The 16835-nt window shown below is 38.9% G+C and overlaps 2 protein-coding genes and 1 long non-coding RNA gene across 5 annotated transcripts; 2 read left to right on the top strand and 1 right to left on the bottom strand.

The window, feature by feature from the left end:
• Window positions 1-401: 401 nt before the first annotated feature.
• Window positions 402-12188, bottom strand: plcd3b (phospholipase C, delta 3b). Its single transcript, XM_055150137.1, has 16 exons — window positions 11986-12188; window positions 10757-10812; window positions 9997-10108; window positions 7980-8208; window positions 7685-7814; window positions 7373-7598; window positions 6853-7054; window positions 6630-6774; window positions 6406-6558; window positions 6136-6273; window positions 5884-6034; window positions 5397-5513; window positions 4724-4902; window positions 3998-4133; window positions 3489-3635; window positions 402-2436 (listed from the first exon to the last, which is right to left on the bottom strand). The coding sequence occupies exons 1-16, from the start codon at window positions 12071-12073 to the stop codon at window positions 2288-2290; spliced, it is 2358 nt and encodes a 785-aa protein (XP_055006112.1). The 5' UTR covers window positions 12074-12188; the 3' UTR covers window positions 402-2287.
• On the top strand, window positions 3476-4988 carry LOC129407841 (uncharacterized). The gene is made up of 3 exons (XR_008631732.1): window positions 3476-3610; window positions 4503-4640; window positions 4714-4988. It is a non-coding gene; the product is annotated as an uncharacterized LOC129407841 (long non-coding RNA).
• An 837-nt stretch (window positions 12189-13025) lies between the features above and the next one.
• Window positions 13026-16792, top strand: acbd4 (acyl-CoA binding domain containing 4). 3 transcript variants are annotated; one of them, XM_020918286.2, is made up of 11 exons: window positions 13026-13207; window positions 13636-13764; window positions 13944-14064; window positions 14147-14231; window positions 14374-14494; window positions 14602-14673; window positions 15059-15153; window positions 15339-15498; window positions 15881-16110; window positions 16185-16238; window positions 16341-16792. In XM_020918286.2, exons 2-11 carry the CDS (start codon window positions 13674-13676, stop codon window positions 16464-16466), a joined length of 1155 nt encoding a protein of 384 aa, XP_020773945.1. In that variant the 5' UTR covers window positions 13026-13207; window positions 13636-13673; the 3' UTR covers window positions 16467-16792. The 3 variants fall into 3 exon arrangements, with proteins under 3 accessions (XP_020773945.1, XP_055006108.1, XP_055006109.1); XM_055150133.1 differs by having other exon boundaries at window positions 15023-15153; XM_055150134.1 differs by lacking the exon at window positions 13026-13207 and having other exon boundaries at window positions 13634-13764; window positions 13948-14064; window positions 15023-15153.
• The last annotated feature ends 43 nt before the right edge of the window (window positions 16793-16835 follow it).

Here is a 16835-nt window from a genome sequence, read left to right as displayed (position 1 = left end):
TATAACGCTGTCTCTTAGGGCAAATGAACTTGCGCTAGTATTTTGCTAAATACTAATCTGTATGATTTAGAAAAATTACAGCAGCGAAAGTGCCTTAAGTATAGAAAAACAAATCAGCCACACATTCATATATGAGTGAAAATAATCTTTATTTGAAGATAAAAAGCAAGTGCAAACTCAAGATTATTGCCATGAACTGATGACGACAGCTTCATATCTGTTGATTGTCTTCAAACATATTTATAAAAGCTCATAATAAAACTAAATAATTGTCACAGATGCTTCTTTTAAATATCCAAAGTACATTGTATAACTTCCCCTCCCCACTTAGTGCTTTCTTTTCTCTTATCTCCGTACAGCAAATCAGATGTAATATTAGCATTGATGAAAACATAAAACATATAAATAATACTAATCAAGATATGGTGATTATACATACAGTGTAATGCTGCCAGTGGTGTAAATATAAAATTAGCTGTATCGCCTTGCAACAGGAAAAATATCAATGTTTGATTTGATATGAAAGTATGTAGTTACATGATAAAGACCTTTCCATGCAAAAAATGTAATGTTATCAACATGTTATTTTAATTATTTATTATTAACTTTGTGATAATTTCATATGAATATCAAGGAATTTCGTGAGAGTTTGGGTGTTAAAATGTGATACAGCTGATTTTTTGAGTACACATGTGACAGCACTGTGATGGTTTATTTTCTATATTTTTATAAACCATACTGACCATATCTGACAACTGTGAATGCATTTAGCCTCTAAGTAAATGACAAAGACCTTAAACATAAAACTTATATTATTCAATTGCAAGACATTTTCCTTTTGTATTATTTGTACTTTATATGCTATCATATTTATCATATTTGACTCTTTATAATATATATAAAAACTAACCACACTACAAACATTAGAAAAGTTAGTAATTGACAGGTTAAGGTAGAATATATTAGTTAAATGTACTGGTTAAAAAATGATTTTGATTAAAAAAAGAAAAAATGTTAGTTGCTGAATAGATATAGCATAAGTGCTGAGTTTTTAAAAGAGTAAAGCTACATCTGTCATGCTATGGTGCTACATGACACTACAAATCTAATTGCTAATTACTACTTTATGCTGATACAAAAACATCTCTACAGCAGCTGGACAGAGCAGACCATTAAAGAGAATAGGATTTCATAACACAAATATGCAATAAGCAGCTAATTTCAAACCAGCAGCACCATCTTAAAGAAAATATATTTAACTGATAACTTAGTTGGACGGATATTAAAATTGTAAACCACTGACTTCACACTAAAGCTGCCTCTTTTGTTAGTGGTTTTATTTACTGAGTTTGTTCAAAGGTTAGTTAGAGACAAGCTTGCTTCAGAGTTTTTTTAAAAATACAGTAAATATAAATGCCACATTAAAATAACTACCTCCTCGTAACACTGCGTTATCTGTGTGTTTGTGTGGTAATACCTTTTGTGTTAGAGTATGTGTAGTGTGTCTGATCTTCAAGTTCAAAGTAGGAAACCACTGGTATAGCCTGACAGTGTTAGGCTTCATAGTTTTTTTATCCCTTTAAAATAAATACATTAAATAAAAAAGTATATTTTTTCAGCAGATATTCGGAATAACTGATATTCAATGAAAGAAAAACTGTAAAAGTGCACCATGCCATGTTTTTTTTAAATTGGTCAATTTGAAGCCACTTCAGACCTGCCACTTCCATTATATCAGTGTTATTGGCCACTACTGTAAAATGTGCATAGAGAGTACTGACATCTTCTTTGGTGAAGTCTTAAGGTAGTCTGGGATCCAGACCTGCACTCTCTGTATATTTTATACAGAAGATCTTCAGTCTGATCACCACCTCCTCCTCTGCGTCTCAGGCCAAACTCAAATGAAGCATCCAATCAGGTTTGTTTATTTCATTGATGCAGAGAGAACGGAGGATCTTATTTATTATCTGCCAGTTATAACAAAATAAAACTTCTCTCACCTTAGATTAACAGTATTTAGTGCTTCACTTGTGGACTCTGCAGAAATGCATATTGTTTTTCAGTCCTTCCTTATTTTGTTTTCAAAGGATTTGTTTGTTTTGATACAGGTGGGCAATGCATGTCTTTGACTGGTTAATCCATCAGTCATGTGTAATCGTAAAATCGATGCCCAGGCTGCACGTACTCTTAAGTTTTGGAGAAGCGTGTATTCTTGGCTGACTGTTCAGGACAGGTACTCAGAGTGCCTCACGCCCCTCACAGAGTCTGTTAAAAATCCTTTTGTTTTTTAGTGTTTAGCAGCTAAGCTCTTGGATGGAGACCTGCAGGGACTCCTGGTGCTGCTGTTGCACGGGGAGATTTTAGCGTGAATGAAGAGAGAGGCAGGGGACAGACTAGAGCCATCTGACTTCAGCAGGCGCACATGTCGGTAACCTGGTGAAAATCAAAAACATGGTCAGCTTTGTTGTTTCTTACTCACTGTAAAAACTCAATATTTGCATGTCTTTAAATCTTTTGTATTTAGTATGTGTATAAAGATTGAAGTGTTTCAAATGAATTCATTTGTAGATCTTGAGAATTTTTTTAAATTTGTTTTTCGGTTATATCTCAGTTTTGTTTCAAGAAAAAATATCTGTCCAGGTATTTTTTTTTTTTTTATTATTTTGTTGATTCATTCTTTTTTTTTCTTATATCCTACTGACATTTTTTTCTTGAAATAATGAAACTAGTCTAAAATACCTTGAAACTATTCCAAAGATCCACACCAAGTAGTTAAAACACTAAGCAAAAGATGTTCATTTTGTCTTCTTATATACTTTAACTTCTTGGGTTCTTTTTAAAGACAATGCAGTAAAGTGTGTTTACCTTGTTGACATGTTTCGGCTGCTCCAGAGAACACCGGGTGACGGGAGGCGTGGTCAGTCTGAGCGACCTGCCAGGTCCATCAGGCTGACCACGCCTACAGGAAGTAACAACAGCTGATATACGACACGTCATCACCAACACCGGTGACAGTTCTGAAGATGGCTTGCAGCTAGCAGCCGAAACATGTCAACAAGGTAAACACACTTTACTGCATTGTCTTTAAAAAGAACCCAAGAAGTTAGTTAAAACACTACCGGGAACTGGGACTAAACCTGTAATTAAACCCAGACTAGACAAGGACTAAGAAGAAGACTAGATGAAGACAAAACCAGGTCTATATATCATAGATAAGCTTGAGCCAAATCCAGGAAGATCAGCTGATAAGTGACACGTCACAGCAGTCAGATGATGCTTTGAGGAAGAGGGCAGATGCTCACCAAAGCATGTCAAAGTAGAAGACAACCTTTTTTGTCTTTAGGCCCAAACAAAGGCATGTATGTATGCAGTCTAAATAAATCCTAACTAGACAAAATAATCAAAACATTGTAATTCAGCATTTAAGACAATTTAGTAATGTAGTTTGTCCAGTGTTAATCTTCCCATTTGGAGTTTTGACACAAACCTGTGCGTACTCATGAAGGGCAGAGTGAACTGTCCTAAGAAGTCATTGGCTGATGTGTAATCATGGTCCTCCACCATGAACCGAACCAAGGCCAAGTCTGGAGCGTGAACCGTGAAGTTAAAGGTACAGTCCCACCGAGGATTAAAACCTGGAGGAATGTTTGGAAAAAAATAACTGATTACAACGTACCCATAACAACTGCATATTAGTGTATGATTGAAAACAAGATGTATTTTTCATTACACTTCCACATTTAACTACTTATTATAGTACCTTCATAACAGATATGTACATGGAATAACTGAGTTCAAACTAAATCACTAAACTAAAATACTTATTTCACATCATCTGTTGTTATTAATGACAAATTGCACATTTCAGATTTGTTGGTTTGGGTTTATCTTTCAATCATGCATTCTAAAGTAATTGTATTGCCAGAAGAAATTACTGCATTTGTGTAAGTAAATGCAAGACCTAAAATTAATCAAAATGGACTTTATCAGTACATACCGTTATTCTCCACATAATGAGTCTTTTTCTTATTGTTGTCTATTGGAACACCGTGTATTTCAACCCACACCTGCGGGTCCACTATAGATGTAGGCTTATCCCATTCTGGTTTAGGCAGTTGCTGAGCTGAAATAATCTGGAGTAAAAAACACACACACAAATAATAAGTGTACCAGCCTGTATTTCTGCATATTTACTCTTATTTGTCTTTTTTTCTAAATAACATTATTTTATTTTTATTAAGAATTATTCAGGGTTAGTCAATACTTCATTAATACACAAATTCTTCTTCTTCTAGCCCCTTCTAACCCCTTAATTAAGTAGTTACTAACCCTGAATCATTCATAATAAACAATGTGTACATTATTAAATAAGTTGTTCATGTTTTATTAAGGTTATTATAAAGGGTTTTTAACGCTACAGTCTGTAAATATGTTGGCCAACCTGTCTCCCGTTGTATTTTCACATATCACCATATGCAATGTAAATAACTGTTGTCTGATAGTGTGGCAGGTTTGACCTGACAGAAGAAGACCTGAGGGGAGGGGGAACAGGTTTCACATCGGCCATTGACCGGTAGAAAAAAATCTAATACACTTGCAGACAGTAACTTGTAAAAACGAGGATTATTGAGCTAATTCGTGTAAGTAATTTCTATGTAGATCAATCAAAGTTTAATAAATTCAGTTATTATACATCCTGTTGATGATACACAGGAGATCTTACCCGGATGGTGAGAAGGAAAGGTTTGTGGCCCGGACCTCCCCCAACATTTTCAGGGTTAAAGGTCGTGTCAGGGCAGCACATGAAGGGGGGCTTCAGGACATATCCACACTGACCATTTTGGAGAAACCTGCCCCGGTTCAAGTCCATCTGCTCACCTGGAGTCTGGAAGTTTAGAGCCACTACAAAATACACACAATCGTTTCATACACCAAGATGTGTACCTAGGCTTATCACTGTGATGTTATATTAAATGAAAGAAAAACAATGCTATTTTGGACTTTATTTTCATTAGTGCATAACTTTCTCTGCAATATGTTATGAGCTATACAGGGTCACATCATTACCCTATTCATTACTTACAGATGTTAACTAACAACTAAAGCACTTCATAGCGCTATATATTCATTATAGATCATGATTAATTTACAATGTGGTTCATTTTAAAAGGGTTAACTGGTATTATCATACTTTAGATTTAGATTTATGTTATTGTGTCATAGACATAAAATGGTCCTCAATGTTATTATTAACATATTTTTAGCAATATATCACACTTCAAACCATGACAGGTCTGTGTATATATATATATATATATATATATATATATATATATATATATATATATATATATATATATATATATAGGTGTTTTCATAGTATATATTTTGCTCACCCATATGACAGCCTCCATTCCACATGTCCTGGGGGTTGTAGTTGGATGACTGGAGGCGCTGGCCTGAGGGGTAGATTCTGCTGAGCTGGTGACTGTTGTGGCGGACAAAGTGCATCCCTGTGAAAGATAAGTTTTGTTATGAGTTGATATGTCAAATATATATGATGAATATACTTTAAAGGGGGACAGAGTAACTTTTCAGGTGAAGTGATATACCAACTGCTTGTCTCCATGCCTAAAATGTTCCACACAATGGCAATAAACTTTTCTATCTAGTGTTTACTTCATTTCTGGTGTTTTAATTAATCAAAAATCCCCTGACCTGTAGTGCCACGTATTTGTTTCCATGGTAATGAGAATATGTTAATGCCATATTGTGAAACATTTTAGGCAAAGCAATAACATTGACATGAGGAAAAACAGGTAGGCGTACCCTCTATTGGAAAGGTTACACAATGCACCTTTAAATAAGATTCAAATGTCAGACCTGCTTCTTTGATGAGTCTTAATGCCTCACTCTCAGAGAATGAGGATATGTGGCTCTCTGGAGCTGGAGCCTGTTGAAACCCTTTAAAAGGAACACTGCGCGTGTACAACACCAACTCTGACAGCTCAGGGCTCAGTTTGGAGGCTCCTGCCTGAGATCACACACAAATACATTAGTTGTGTATGTGAATATATGTGATGTGATATAAAGGTCACCCTTGGTCATACCCCAGGGCCCCAAACAGGCTTTTACCTTCTGCTCTGCTCTCTGTGTTTTAGACCTGGCATCCCTTTGACTCTCTTCATCTGAGGAGCTGAAGTCCGAGGCACTGTAGTGGTCCTCACCTGAGCCCTCCCTTTTCCCTTTTATCAAAATTTTCCCTTTAAGATCCTGTAAAGCAAAAGCATCAACTGTGAGTATTACAAGTGAAAACATGTAAATAGTCAGTAACATTTCTGCAATCAGCATTTAGATGATTATAAATATTACACCAGTGAGGAGTATCTGCATGGACAGAGTTACCTCAGGAGAAGGCAGGTAGCGGATGTCCCAGCCCTTGAGGGGCTTGGTGAGCAGTTTGTCTCCCAGGATGGTGCGCAGGTGTCGGGCCATCACAGTCTGCTGATCCACACTGCAGTGGTTCTCCAGTGACAGAATCAGGGGATAAGGCGAAGCCTGTGTGACATATAAAGGTTCTTTTACACGCACTTGTGAAGTGAAATTTTTTCTTGATGTGGTCCACTCACTTTGAAGGCATACTCATTGATAGTTTCAATAACTTCATCAAAGGGCACTTTGGAAGTCAGTGTGTGTCCGTGGTAGATGACTGGCTCTCCCTTCTCTCCATCCCAACAGTCCAGCTCCACACAACGACAGCCTTGGTTCAAAGCTCTGTGAAACATACATGATTTACTGATTTATGATATAAAAAGGGATATGAAAGTGCTGGTCCAAATATCTGTAACTGACCGAATATAAGGCTCTGTGCTGCTGTCCCCAGTCAGCTGGTCCTTGGTGAGGTAGGTGTTGTGTGAGGAGGAGATGAAGTAGTGAGACAGAGGGTGGTTCATGTCCTGGTAAACCCGAGCATGGGCGGGGTCAAACACACAGTTCTCTTTGGACAGCATGTACATGGTGAAGCCATTAGGGGTCATGAAGTGGTTCTTCTGAGCTGTCACAGCAAAATGCATGTTTCATGTTTGTTATATCTACTTCTGTAAATGACCTCTTCCTGAAATTAATGAAGTCAACTGTGTTCAAATGACAACAATCTAGGTACAACAAAGGTCATGTGCTGGAAATGTCTTGCTTCACATTGCAAAACACATCATACACAACACATGATATAATGAATGAGGATTCATTTACTTAAGTCAGTGAGAGTACTTTACAAATCTAGTCTATTATATTTTTTCTACCATCATGAGTTTAAATTGCCTGTTGTACATATTCTCTTGGGCCCATGGATTGTATATATAAATGGCCCTACCCCAGGGGTTGAGCTCATAGGTGAGAATGAGGCTCTGAGCGTGAGTCACAGAGGCGTCCTCCTCCTGGTCCCTGAGGAAGTCTCTCAGGTCCACAGTGGAGAGCACACAGTCATTTGCAGAATACTGAATGAAGACCGCGTCCAGCTCTGGTCTCCGGAGCAGCTCCCTGCAGAAGATTTCAATTTCCCCGTGGTCCAAGCGTCCGTCAGCTGAGCGGTCACACTTCTATGGAACACAAACAGTAAACAAACATTACAGAGAGTGCAGTACAAGGAACACTTGAAATGACCCTACAGAGTGTGAGTGAGCACCTGAAAGAGGCTGCGTGCGTACTGTTCGTTGAGGTCGATGTTGATCATCTGCAGTAGGTTTTGCACTTCGTCGTAGCTCATCTTATCATCATGGTTCTGGTCAGCTCGGTTCAAGTAAGCATGGATCCAGGTGAAAAACGGCATTAAGGGAATATATCTATTCCAGGCCACTATAAATATGAAATTATATAAAACTGAATAATACATAGATCTCAAATAGTTAAACATTCATAATATCTGCCCGTTTGTGATCTTATATTATCTATATTATCACATGGTGAGTTGAAAAAGATATTGGTCAAGTTTCTCCTTCTGTGTCATGTTTTCCACTCGTTCTTGGAGAGTACGGATGCCCCGAGCCCAGCGCCGGGCCTCCTCGGCACTGGCACACAGTAGATCCAGACTTTTGCGTGGTCCTTTGAAAACCACTGTAAGGCACTGGTTTTCAGGGACAGAGCCAACCATGCGACGCAGCACCTCAGACTGACAGCCTTCACGCACACACTCCACATCCAGGACAGAGACTGAAGATACAAAAGAAAGAAAAACTATAAACAGCCTATCAATATGTCATTGTTAGTGCTCATGACATTAGGGTGAATGACATCAACATAAAAAGCTGAGGTACCAGATTTTCAAACCATAAAATGAAAAAGTATGTATTTAAACCTATCTGACTAATTCCTAGCTTTGGCACATTGCCAGTTTATACATGCATTTTCTGACCACCAGCATATCTTTAGAACAGCTTGTTCAGACAGAAAAGAAGATTGTGAAACACATGGCTTTTTCTTACAAGTTTGCGATAGACAAATATTTCTAATCAAATCAAATATAGAGGTCTGATTTTTGTCACAAAGTTCTGCTCTTACAATACAATTTATGAGTACTTTAGTTTTACTTCAGGTTTAATAACTGATAATATGTCAATATATATTTAACTGTAACTGTTTATGTTGTTGTTTTCTTCCTTTTATTTATTAATAATTTTGAGCATTTCTGCGTGTAGAACGCCCATTGTTTTCTGTTGTTCTGCAAATTAAAATCAGTGGCTTAATGATTAAGTGTAGGTTAGTTTATTTGCCATCTGTAGTTAAAAAACACATTAGAAAAACATTGCAAGAAGTTCAAAGTGCACTATGAGACTTTAAATACAACTACCTAAACAACAATACACGATCATTCCAAACTAAATAATGATGCTGTGAAATAGACAAGCTACAAAGATGCCATCCATCCATCCATCCATTTTCGTCCGCTTATCCGGGGCCAGGTCGCAGGGGCAGCAGCCTAAGCAGGGACTCCCAGACTTCCCTCACCCCAGACACGTCCTCCAGCTCCTCCGGGGGAACCCCGAGGTGTTCCCAGCCCAGCCGAGAGACATAGTCCCTCCAGCATGTCCTGGGTCTTCCCCGGGGCCTCCTCCCAGTGAGACATGCCCGGAACACCTCCTGAGGGAGACGTCCAGGAGGCATCCGGAACAGATGCCTGAGCCACCTCAACTGGCTCCTCTCGACATGGAGGAGCAGCGGCTCTACTCCGTGTGACTGAGCTCCTCACCCTATCTCTTAGTGAGCGCCCAGCCACCCTGCGGAGGAAACTCATTTCGAGCGCTTGTAGACAAGCTACAAAGATGAAGTAGCCAAAATATAACTGCTACTTTAGAGTGTTTGACATGGCAGGAGCATTACATTTTGGAGATTAGGTAGAGTATCTTTGTTATTAACGATTCTTATTTTGATATTTTTAAATTGTTCCTTTATGTCCAGTTGTGTGTATGTAAGATGTAGTCCGTTAACCTGCAGAAAGTGAAGAGAACAAGACTCCAGGGCTGGTACATGAGCCACATCACAGTAACATCTGCTCATTACATCTGCCACAATCACAGACCACTCCCTGCAGCATCTCCTATAATCTAACCATTCAAACCAAAGCATCATTCAGGATTTAGGCTGGAAATAGCCACTCTGCCTCTGTAATCAAGTGTGAACGCAGGCAGACTCTGCACTAACTCTAAGTAGTGGCTTTTCTTTACACACCCACACCCACAAACTGTATTCTAAAAACAGATCGATTCTAATTTTGTAGAAAGTTTTGTGGCTGGGACCTCACACAGTCTGTTGGATAGCACATTTGAGTGTCCTGAAAAGCACAATATAACATTACCAAATATATGTGAAGAATCCCTCAGTCATCCAGGTAGAGTCCCTGGCGAGGAGAAAATTCAGTTTGTCGACTGGACAAAACTTTTGTCTGAATTTTGAGGGATTCTTCACACATTAACAAATATAATATAACAAATTATTACTCACATGACTGCTGCTCTTTGGCTCGACTGGAGGTTTTATGAGACTGGCACCAAACTGTGACCCCATCCTCCAGCAGTCGGACACTCCTGTGCTTCTGCCACCGAGGTGATCGCACCTGGACATATACTGTACATTTTAACATGCTCTTCACAAGAATTCAAAACACTTGCTATGGTTACATGCACACAAAAATCTGATCATTATCTGATTTCAGATTGTGATTCAGTTTATTGAAAGGTAATGTGAATAAATGACATCTGATATGAGTATTCGGATTTCTTTTTATCAAGGGTCTGACAAATTTACGCCAAAAAAAAAACGAATGTGGCAAAAAAAAAAAAGGGAAGATAACATGTTAAAGACTGAAAGAGTTCTTTAAAAAAAATTAATTGCACTTCCAGTTACACCACTCTTCGACTGACATGTGTTTTGCATTATCTGATTTCTTTCATTCTTGTAAATACAAACCAATAATAAAATGTAATTTTTGAGTTATCCGCTTATTCTATTTCTGATCACATTTACTCTACTCATTGTAAATTTGTGTTGATAATCAATCATGGGTTGGTTAAAAACAGAAAATTGTATAAATTATTTAATTCGGCTAGTTGTGAGTGTGGAAAACAACATGTATGTGCCAAATATTTCAAGCAGGGTTGGTATATGATGCCATGTTTTCGTATTAGCAGCAGGTTCCTAAAATGTGACTGTGTGTGTGAATGATGCAGTCTTCATAAATTTGTATCATCTTAATATCAGTAACCTTGACCAGACTCGAGCCCTGGAGCATGTGCTTCACGTCTTCATCGTCCTGGACTCCTGTATGGAGACACACACAAGAGTAAAACTGCACAATGTGTTCAAATATTGATATCGCAATAACCAATAAGAAAATAAACATATTGCAACAGTGTTTCACAGAAAAGTTTTACCAAACGGTTTACAGAAATGTACCTTTTTGGAAGAACAAAAGGAAGATTTTATTCATTTTTTGTTTTGTTGGTTTTTGTGATTAAAATTATTGTACAGTAAAGTATATGAAAATTTAATAAAACTGTTATCGCAATAAGAAAATATTGCATCTTTTTCTGATAAGGTACAACTCTACATAAGGCATGGGTGAAGGGGGGCAGGGCGGTCCCAAGCAGAGTCCGCTCCTGCTCTACTTCATATTTTGAGAGGGAAGAGAGGGGTGGGGTTCTGCTGCCGTTGATGACAAGGTTTAGAGACTAAAACAGAACAGGCAGTTCTGAGAGACCACAAAGAACCATCTCATTAGGTCAAACTAAACGCTTTCATCAAGAAAACCCATGTAAGTAGGACGCTGCAGTTTAAGTTTGGCATATAAAATAACTTTAGTAAATAAAAAACTCCAATCACAACATGATTTTTATTGTTTTGGTTCATGCTGTTCCAAAACCCAGTAAACTGTTTGCAAAAAAAATCCTAAATTGTAGAAAGCATAAAGAATGTATGTTATTGTGATCAGGGTTAAGGTATTCTCTGGAAACATAAGGGGTAGAAAACATAAGAATGCACTTCTTTCTGACACCTTTTCATTCATTTTTGACACTTGATGTCATTCATATTTTAAGAATAAATTAAACAAATAATTAAAACTAATGAAAGTAAATAAGAATGGCAGAGAAAGCTTATTTATAGCCTAATACTTTTTCAGCAGTTGTAGCCCAGCTGTAGCCACAGAAATAAATGGAAGAATAAATATTTATTCTAACCATTCACACCAGATTTCTACAGAATGGTTGCGCCATGATCTTATTCTTAATCTTCTATAACATTAAGGACCACTCACTCACAATAGACGGGAATGCATTTCCAATCTGAATGTGAGTACTTCAAACAATTGGCGTCATTTGCTCCTGTCCTTATCGGAGGCAAAGTGGAGCGAGGGGGCGGGGAAGATAACGGGACCAGGATAGACTAAACCCAGCTTTCCTCCGCTCCCCGGGCCCCGTCTCTGCAAAAACTCACCCAGGTTTCGTAGAGGATCAATGGCCTTCTGGGACGTCCCGGTTCCGTCTTTAAGGGCTGATGCCGCTTTCTTTTTATTTCCCAGCATTATTCCTGACTGCGTGTTAAATTTGAAGAGGGTGAGCCGCTGAAAAACATGCAGGCTCGCCGAGGTCCTGTGCGCTGGGGCGGGATTAGCGCATGAGGTCCCTGTGGCACCCCGACTCTTGTGTGGGGGCCCTGGGTTTTATTGTAGACGCCAAACCCACAGCTGATGTCAAAGATTTACGCACAGCCACTAGATAAACCGCGACAACCCAGCGCATCCGGGACTGGGCTTTCACAATAATACACTCCAAGAGAAAGAGAGAGGAAAACTTAATTTATTTATTATTTATTTTAAAAACACACAACACGCGCTTTTATTAAAGATGGAAAAATATACAGTGGTAACTTAGCTTAATCAAATGTTGGCCTTAATTAAAATATATATTTCTGTGAAACTAAAGAGGCTAATTTAACTACACTCTAACGGTCTCTGCTGCTGGGCCATTTTTTCTGCAACTGTAGATGTATTCAGCCTAATAAATAATCTGCTGCTGCATGATTGCCAGAGAGATTTATTTGACAGGTCCATGGCTCCTGGACAGGCCATAAACCACCTTTTATATTAGTATTTTATTCTGAAGCATTTCCTGTTTTCTTACATGTACAAAATGCAAAACGGATTAACCGAGGCGCATCCATGGTGCATGGTCAGTCTCGTCTTCTCAAACCATTATTAGACTAATCTTTTCAGCCACTTTGTATGCATTTACCGGCACAAGCACAAGCAGGTTGTTGTTCATTCATAAAAATAATCCTGCAGCTGTCTTTGCAATTGCTATGAAACCTACAGATGCGTCATATGGTCGCAATAAATAGATAATAAATAAATAAATAAATAATAATAAATAGTTAATTAGCCTTTGTTATAAGCATAGACTGTATTATATATTTTTTCTATTACACAGTTATAACTTGGTATTAAGAGTTTGGGGTCATGTGGCGGTCACGTGACGTGACAGACACGGAAGTGTTGACCATAGACGCCTAAACAGAAAAGATCAGCTGAAGTTCAAACTGTTTCTCAAAGTGTACATTAGGCCCCGTTTATCTAATAGTGTATTGATTATAATTAAATAGAGCTGTGAACAGTGGGGTTGATCAGCAATGAGTGGAAACAAAACCTGCAGCCAGTGAGGTGAGAGAAGGTTATTGCTCACACAAGCTAAAACCATATGCTAAACACCGGGACAAATCAAATAGATTGTAGTTATGCGCAGTTGTGCATTGTGTAGTCACTTTTTACCTCCCTACTTTTTAAAGAAAGTGTCTGTCAGGCTGATTACTGAAAGTTGTGGACTTTAGTCGGATTACTGCATTCCGGAGCAGCTGATGAAGGGCAACTCATTTGCCTATGATATTTCCTCTCTAAATCCTTTTACAGTCATTTTATTGTTATGTGTTTGATTAGAAATATTTTTTTATGCTTATTACATGTCTCTGTCACTTAATGTTTCATGGACAGTATGTTTGATGCTTGTATTCACACAATCACAATTGACTGATCACTAGGCCACACATATAATTGTATAATTTAATCTTCTTTGTTTTCTTTGTTTCTCTTAGGGCCTGATGAGCTGCTCTATTCAGGCCTCCCCTGTGTCATGCCTGTGCCAACGATGTCAGAGCCTGCACTCGACCACGAGCGGCGCTTCCAGGCTGCCGTGGATGTCATCCACAACCTCCCTAAAAATGGTATTTGCCCAGTCCTGTCCTTAGACTCAGCGTACTCAGTGTGTCCTTATGTAACATCGGATTCATCAATAGTTGATCTCCAAAATTAGACACTCTAAAAACGTATACATTCTGCATGTGAACTTAAATATGCAATATGTGAGTGAACTGCTAAGACCAATACGGTTGGTTTTGTTCAGGTAGCTACCGGCCATCATATGAGGTAATGCTGCGTTTCTACAGTCTGTACAAGCAGGCTGTGTGTGGACCATGTAAAGTACCTCGCCCGGGCTTCTGGGACCCTGTTGGGCGATACAAATGGTATGCCAAGACCCCCTTTCCTAATATCACAGGCTCAATTGTTCAACCAGCTAACGAGGTCCTCTTCGTTATGTTTGTGCAGGGACGCATGGAACAAACTGGGTGAGATGAAGAGAGAAAGTGCCATGGCGGCTTATGTGGACGAGATGAAAAACGTGGCTCAGGAGGTATTTGTCATGATACAAATGTATTAAAAGTGCAGTAAACAGCAGGGAAGGCTGTTATATATTGTAAAAAAATAAATAAATATTTAAATTTAAAAGTGCAGTAACCAGGAGAGGAGTGTTAACTGTGCATCTTTTGGCTCAGGTCATTGACACAATGCCCATGGATGAGAAGACAGCTTCTCTTTTCCACCACTTTGAGCCTCTCTACCACGTGATCCATGACATGCCCAGGCCCCCAGAGTCTCTGCTTGTGTTACGAGAAGGTCACAACTTTATTACATAACTTCAGTTTAAATACCGTTCATACAGCATACGCAAAAAAGTACAATATCGATCGAATATGACCTTTTATGGATTTGTTTTGCTTCAGATCTGATGGAAAAAAAAGACAGAACCAAAGACGAGTCTGAAACTGTGCCTCTTATTGACAGTGTGTGCCATGGTAAGGTTTGCCAGCTCATCTTCTAAGGGTCCTGAATCCCATGAGCGAGGTCTAGTTTTATGAACGGTTGTCTAGGGAATAATACATTTGATGAGCACTTTCTCACAAAGCCTTTGGGACATTGTTAATATTCACATGCATTAATTTTTGGGTACATACAAGGGTTTAGAATAGCTTTTTTCATATGACGAAGTAAAAGTTAAAGATAAAATACTTTATTATTAGATGCTGGCAGTTAGCAGTGCTGCTTTTATTTATTTTTTTAATGTGTACTCAAATATGAGTACCCCAGTTAGTTACAACTACTGTATCTTATTTTGTGTCAAATCTTCATCATTGCTGTCATTAGAAGGACCACTCTTACCAGTGTTCTTGTATGGTGCAGACTCGGGTCTGTCCGAGCCCCTGGTCCTGACGAGTGACTCTGAGAATGAGATTTTCTGTGACTCAGTGGACTCAGTGGAGCAGCTGAACACAAAGGTAAGAAATGTGGGATTGGCAATAGGACAGCTTTACACACTTATTTTTGTTTTGCTTTAATTAGCTGACAATATACCCAATAATGTAATTTTGCATGTTACCAAAACTGCAATTGCAATAGTTCGTTTAATTTTTAGTGTATTGATCAACCTTGTGCGTATAACTAAATGTCCCTACTTTAACAGGTCTTAAATGGCTTCTGTGAGAGCCACCCACAAAGCTCAGTGGAGAAGAGAACAGACGGTCGACAGGCAGGGGCCGGTCAGGGAGGAGAGGGCGCCCACGACAAAAGGGGACCAATGAGGAGCCGGGACAGTGGACGAGACGCTTCTCACTGGAGGCAACGTAAGCTGCAGATTGATTTTACTGAAGCAAACTTGGGTGGTTCAGAGGCAAGCTTTTGGTGTCACAGTGTGTGCTCAGGGGAAATGGGCCAGGTCTCCTGTCAATTATTTTCACACAAACAATTCTCACAAATCTGGAGTTAATTGTTAAATAAAAACATATCAGCAGATAGGACTACAACAATTGCAATCAAGTTGAAATCATGATTTATGAATGAGCGCAAATGGCACATTGCAAAGGTTGAAAAGTAACAAAATATCATCTCTTTCTAGGAAACTAACTGTGAAGACAGTAATGTATAAAACACATCAGCAGTGAGGGTGTAGTTAGTAGCTACAGTATGTGTTTTGTAAATGTAACTAACTATCTGTGGTGTTTGCAGGTGGACTGGCAGAGGGTGGTATGAGGCGTCCAGGTGTCGATGGAAACAGGGGCGCGGGTGGAGCAGGCAGAGGGGGTGGAGGGGGTGATGGAGGGGACCAAAGAGGGTCCTTGGGCGTCCATGAGGCTCAACTCCAGCAGCAGATCGTACTGGCCCTGCACAGGCTCCGAGAAGATATGAGGAGCGTGGGGCAGCGTCTAGAGATGCTGGAGCGGCTGGCAGCATCAAATGTGAGAATTGTATACTTTTGCTTGACTGTGATATTGTTGTTTATGGAGATAATGACTTAACTTTGTTGTTTCAGGCACTGAGTTCAGAAGAGCCTCCATGTTGGCACTGTCCAGGTTGTACATGTGAGGTAAGAGGGACTTTTTACTATACTATTTGAAAATTGTATATTAATGTTGATTCTCTGATCTGCTTTGCTCCTCTGGTTTGATTTATGGTTTGTTTTTATTAGGAGAAATGGTGGCCTTTCGATGTGTCCTTCCCAACGCTACTGGTTTTCCTGGTGTGGCCCTTTGTCGCTCAGGGACTCCTGTCCCTGCTCAGAAAAGGAAATCACCGAAGAGGAATCTCTTCATGAAACAATTATATTGTCATGAATCTGAAAGAACTGGTCCATTTAAACAGTCTGAGTTTGTTCACCAACATAGGAAATTAATGATTGAAGAGAATAGTAGCTTTTGGACATTTATACCACTGACTTTTGAAGTTTAAAAAAGGATCATCGCAATAAGCTGACTATGGCTGGCAGTTCTGTAAATATCTCTATCTATATGATTTGTGTTAATGGGCACAGCTCATGCTAAGAGTACTCATGACATTTCAATACAGTGCCCTGGTGTAAGGCTATAGTGTGGGTGATTTTGAAATATACGACACTGCTGATTAAAAATTAAGTTAAGCTGAGTGTTATTGTTATATTTTTGCAAATATATTCAGATTTTCCTTG

The sequence above is a fragment of the Boleophthalmus pectinirostris genome, unplaced genomic scaffold, assembly GCF_026225935.1.
Source record: "Boleophthalmus pectinirostris isolate CB_2022bp ecotype Guang Dong unplaced genomic scaffold, ASM2622593v1 HiC_scaffold_14, whole genome shotgun sequence".
NCBI lineage: Eukaryota > Metazoa > Chordata > Actinopteri > Gobiiformes > Gobiidae > Boleophthalmus > Boleophthalmus pectinirostris.
Note: the sequence above shows the minus strand (reverse complement) of the source record. Positions and strands in the feature narration are given on the sequence as shown.

Excerpts from the sequence above, each read along its gene's own strand:
- plcd3b (XM_055150137.1), bottom strand. The coding sequence starts at position 12,073 with ATGCTGGGAAATAAAAAGAAAGCGGCATCAGCCCTTAAAGACGGAACC. Across the intron at positions 6,035-6,135 it reads CACAGAGAGCAGAGCAGAAG|GCAGGAGCCTCCAAACTGAG; the intron begins GTAAAAGCCTGT and ends GTGTGATCTCAG. Across the intron at positions 5,514-5,883 it reads AAGACTCATCAAAGAAGCAG|GGATGCACTTTGTCCGCCAC; the intron begins GTCTGACATTTG and ends TATCTTTCACAG.
- acbd4 (XM_055150133.1), top strand. The coding sequence starts at position 13,674 with ATGCCTGTGCCAACGATGTCAGAGCCTGCACTCGACCACGAGCGGCGC. Across the intron at positions 13,765-13,943 it reads CCACAACCTCCCTAAAAATG|GTAGCTACCGGCCATCATAT; the intron begins GTATTTGCCCAG and ends GGTTTTGTTCAG. Across the intron at positions 14,674-15,022 it reads TATTGACAGTGTGTGCCATG|AAGGACCACTCTTACCAGTG; the intron begins GTAAGGTTTGCC and ends TGCTGTCATTAG.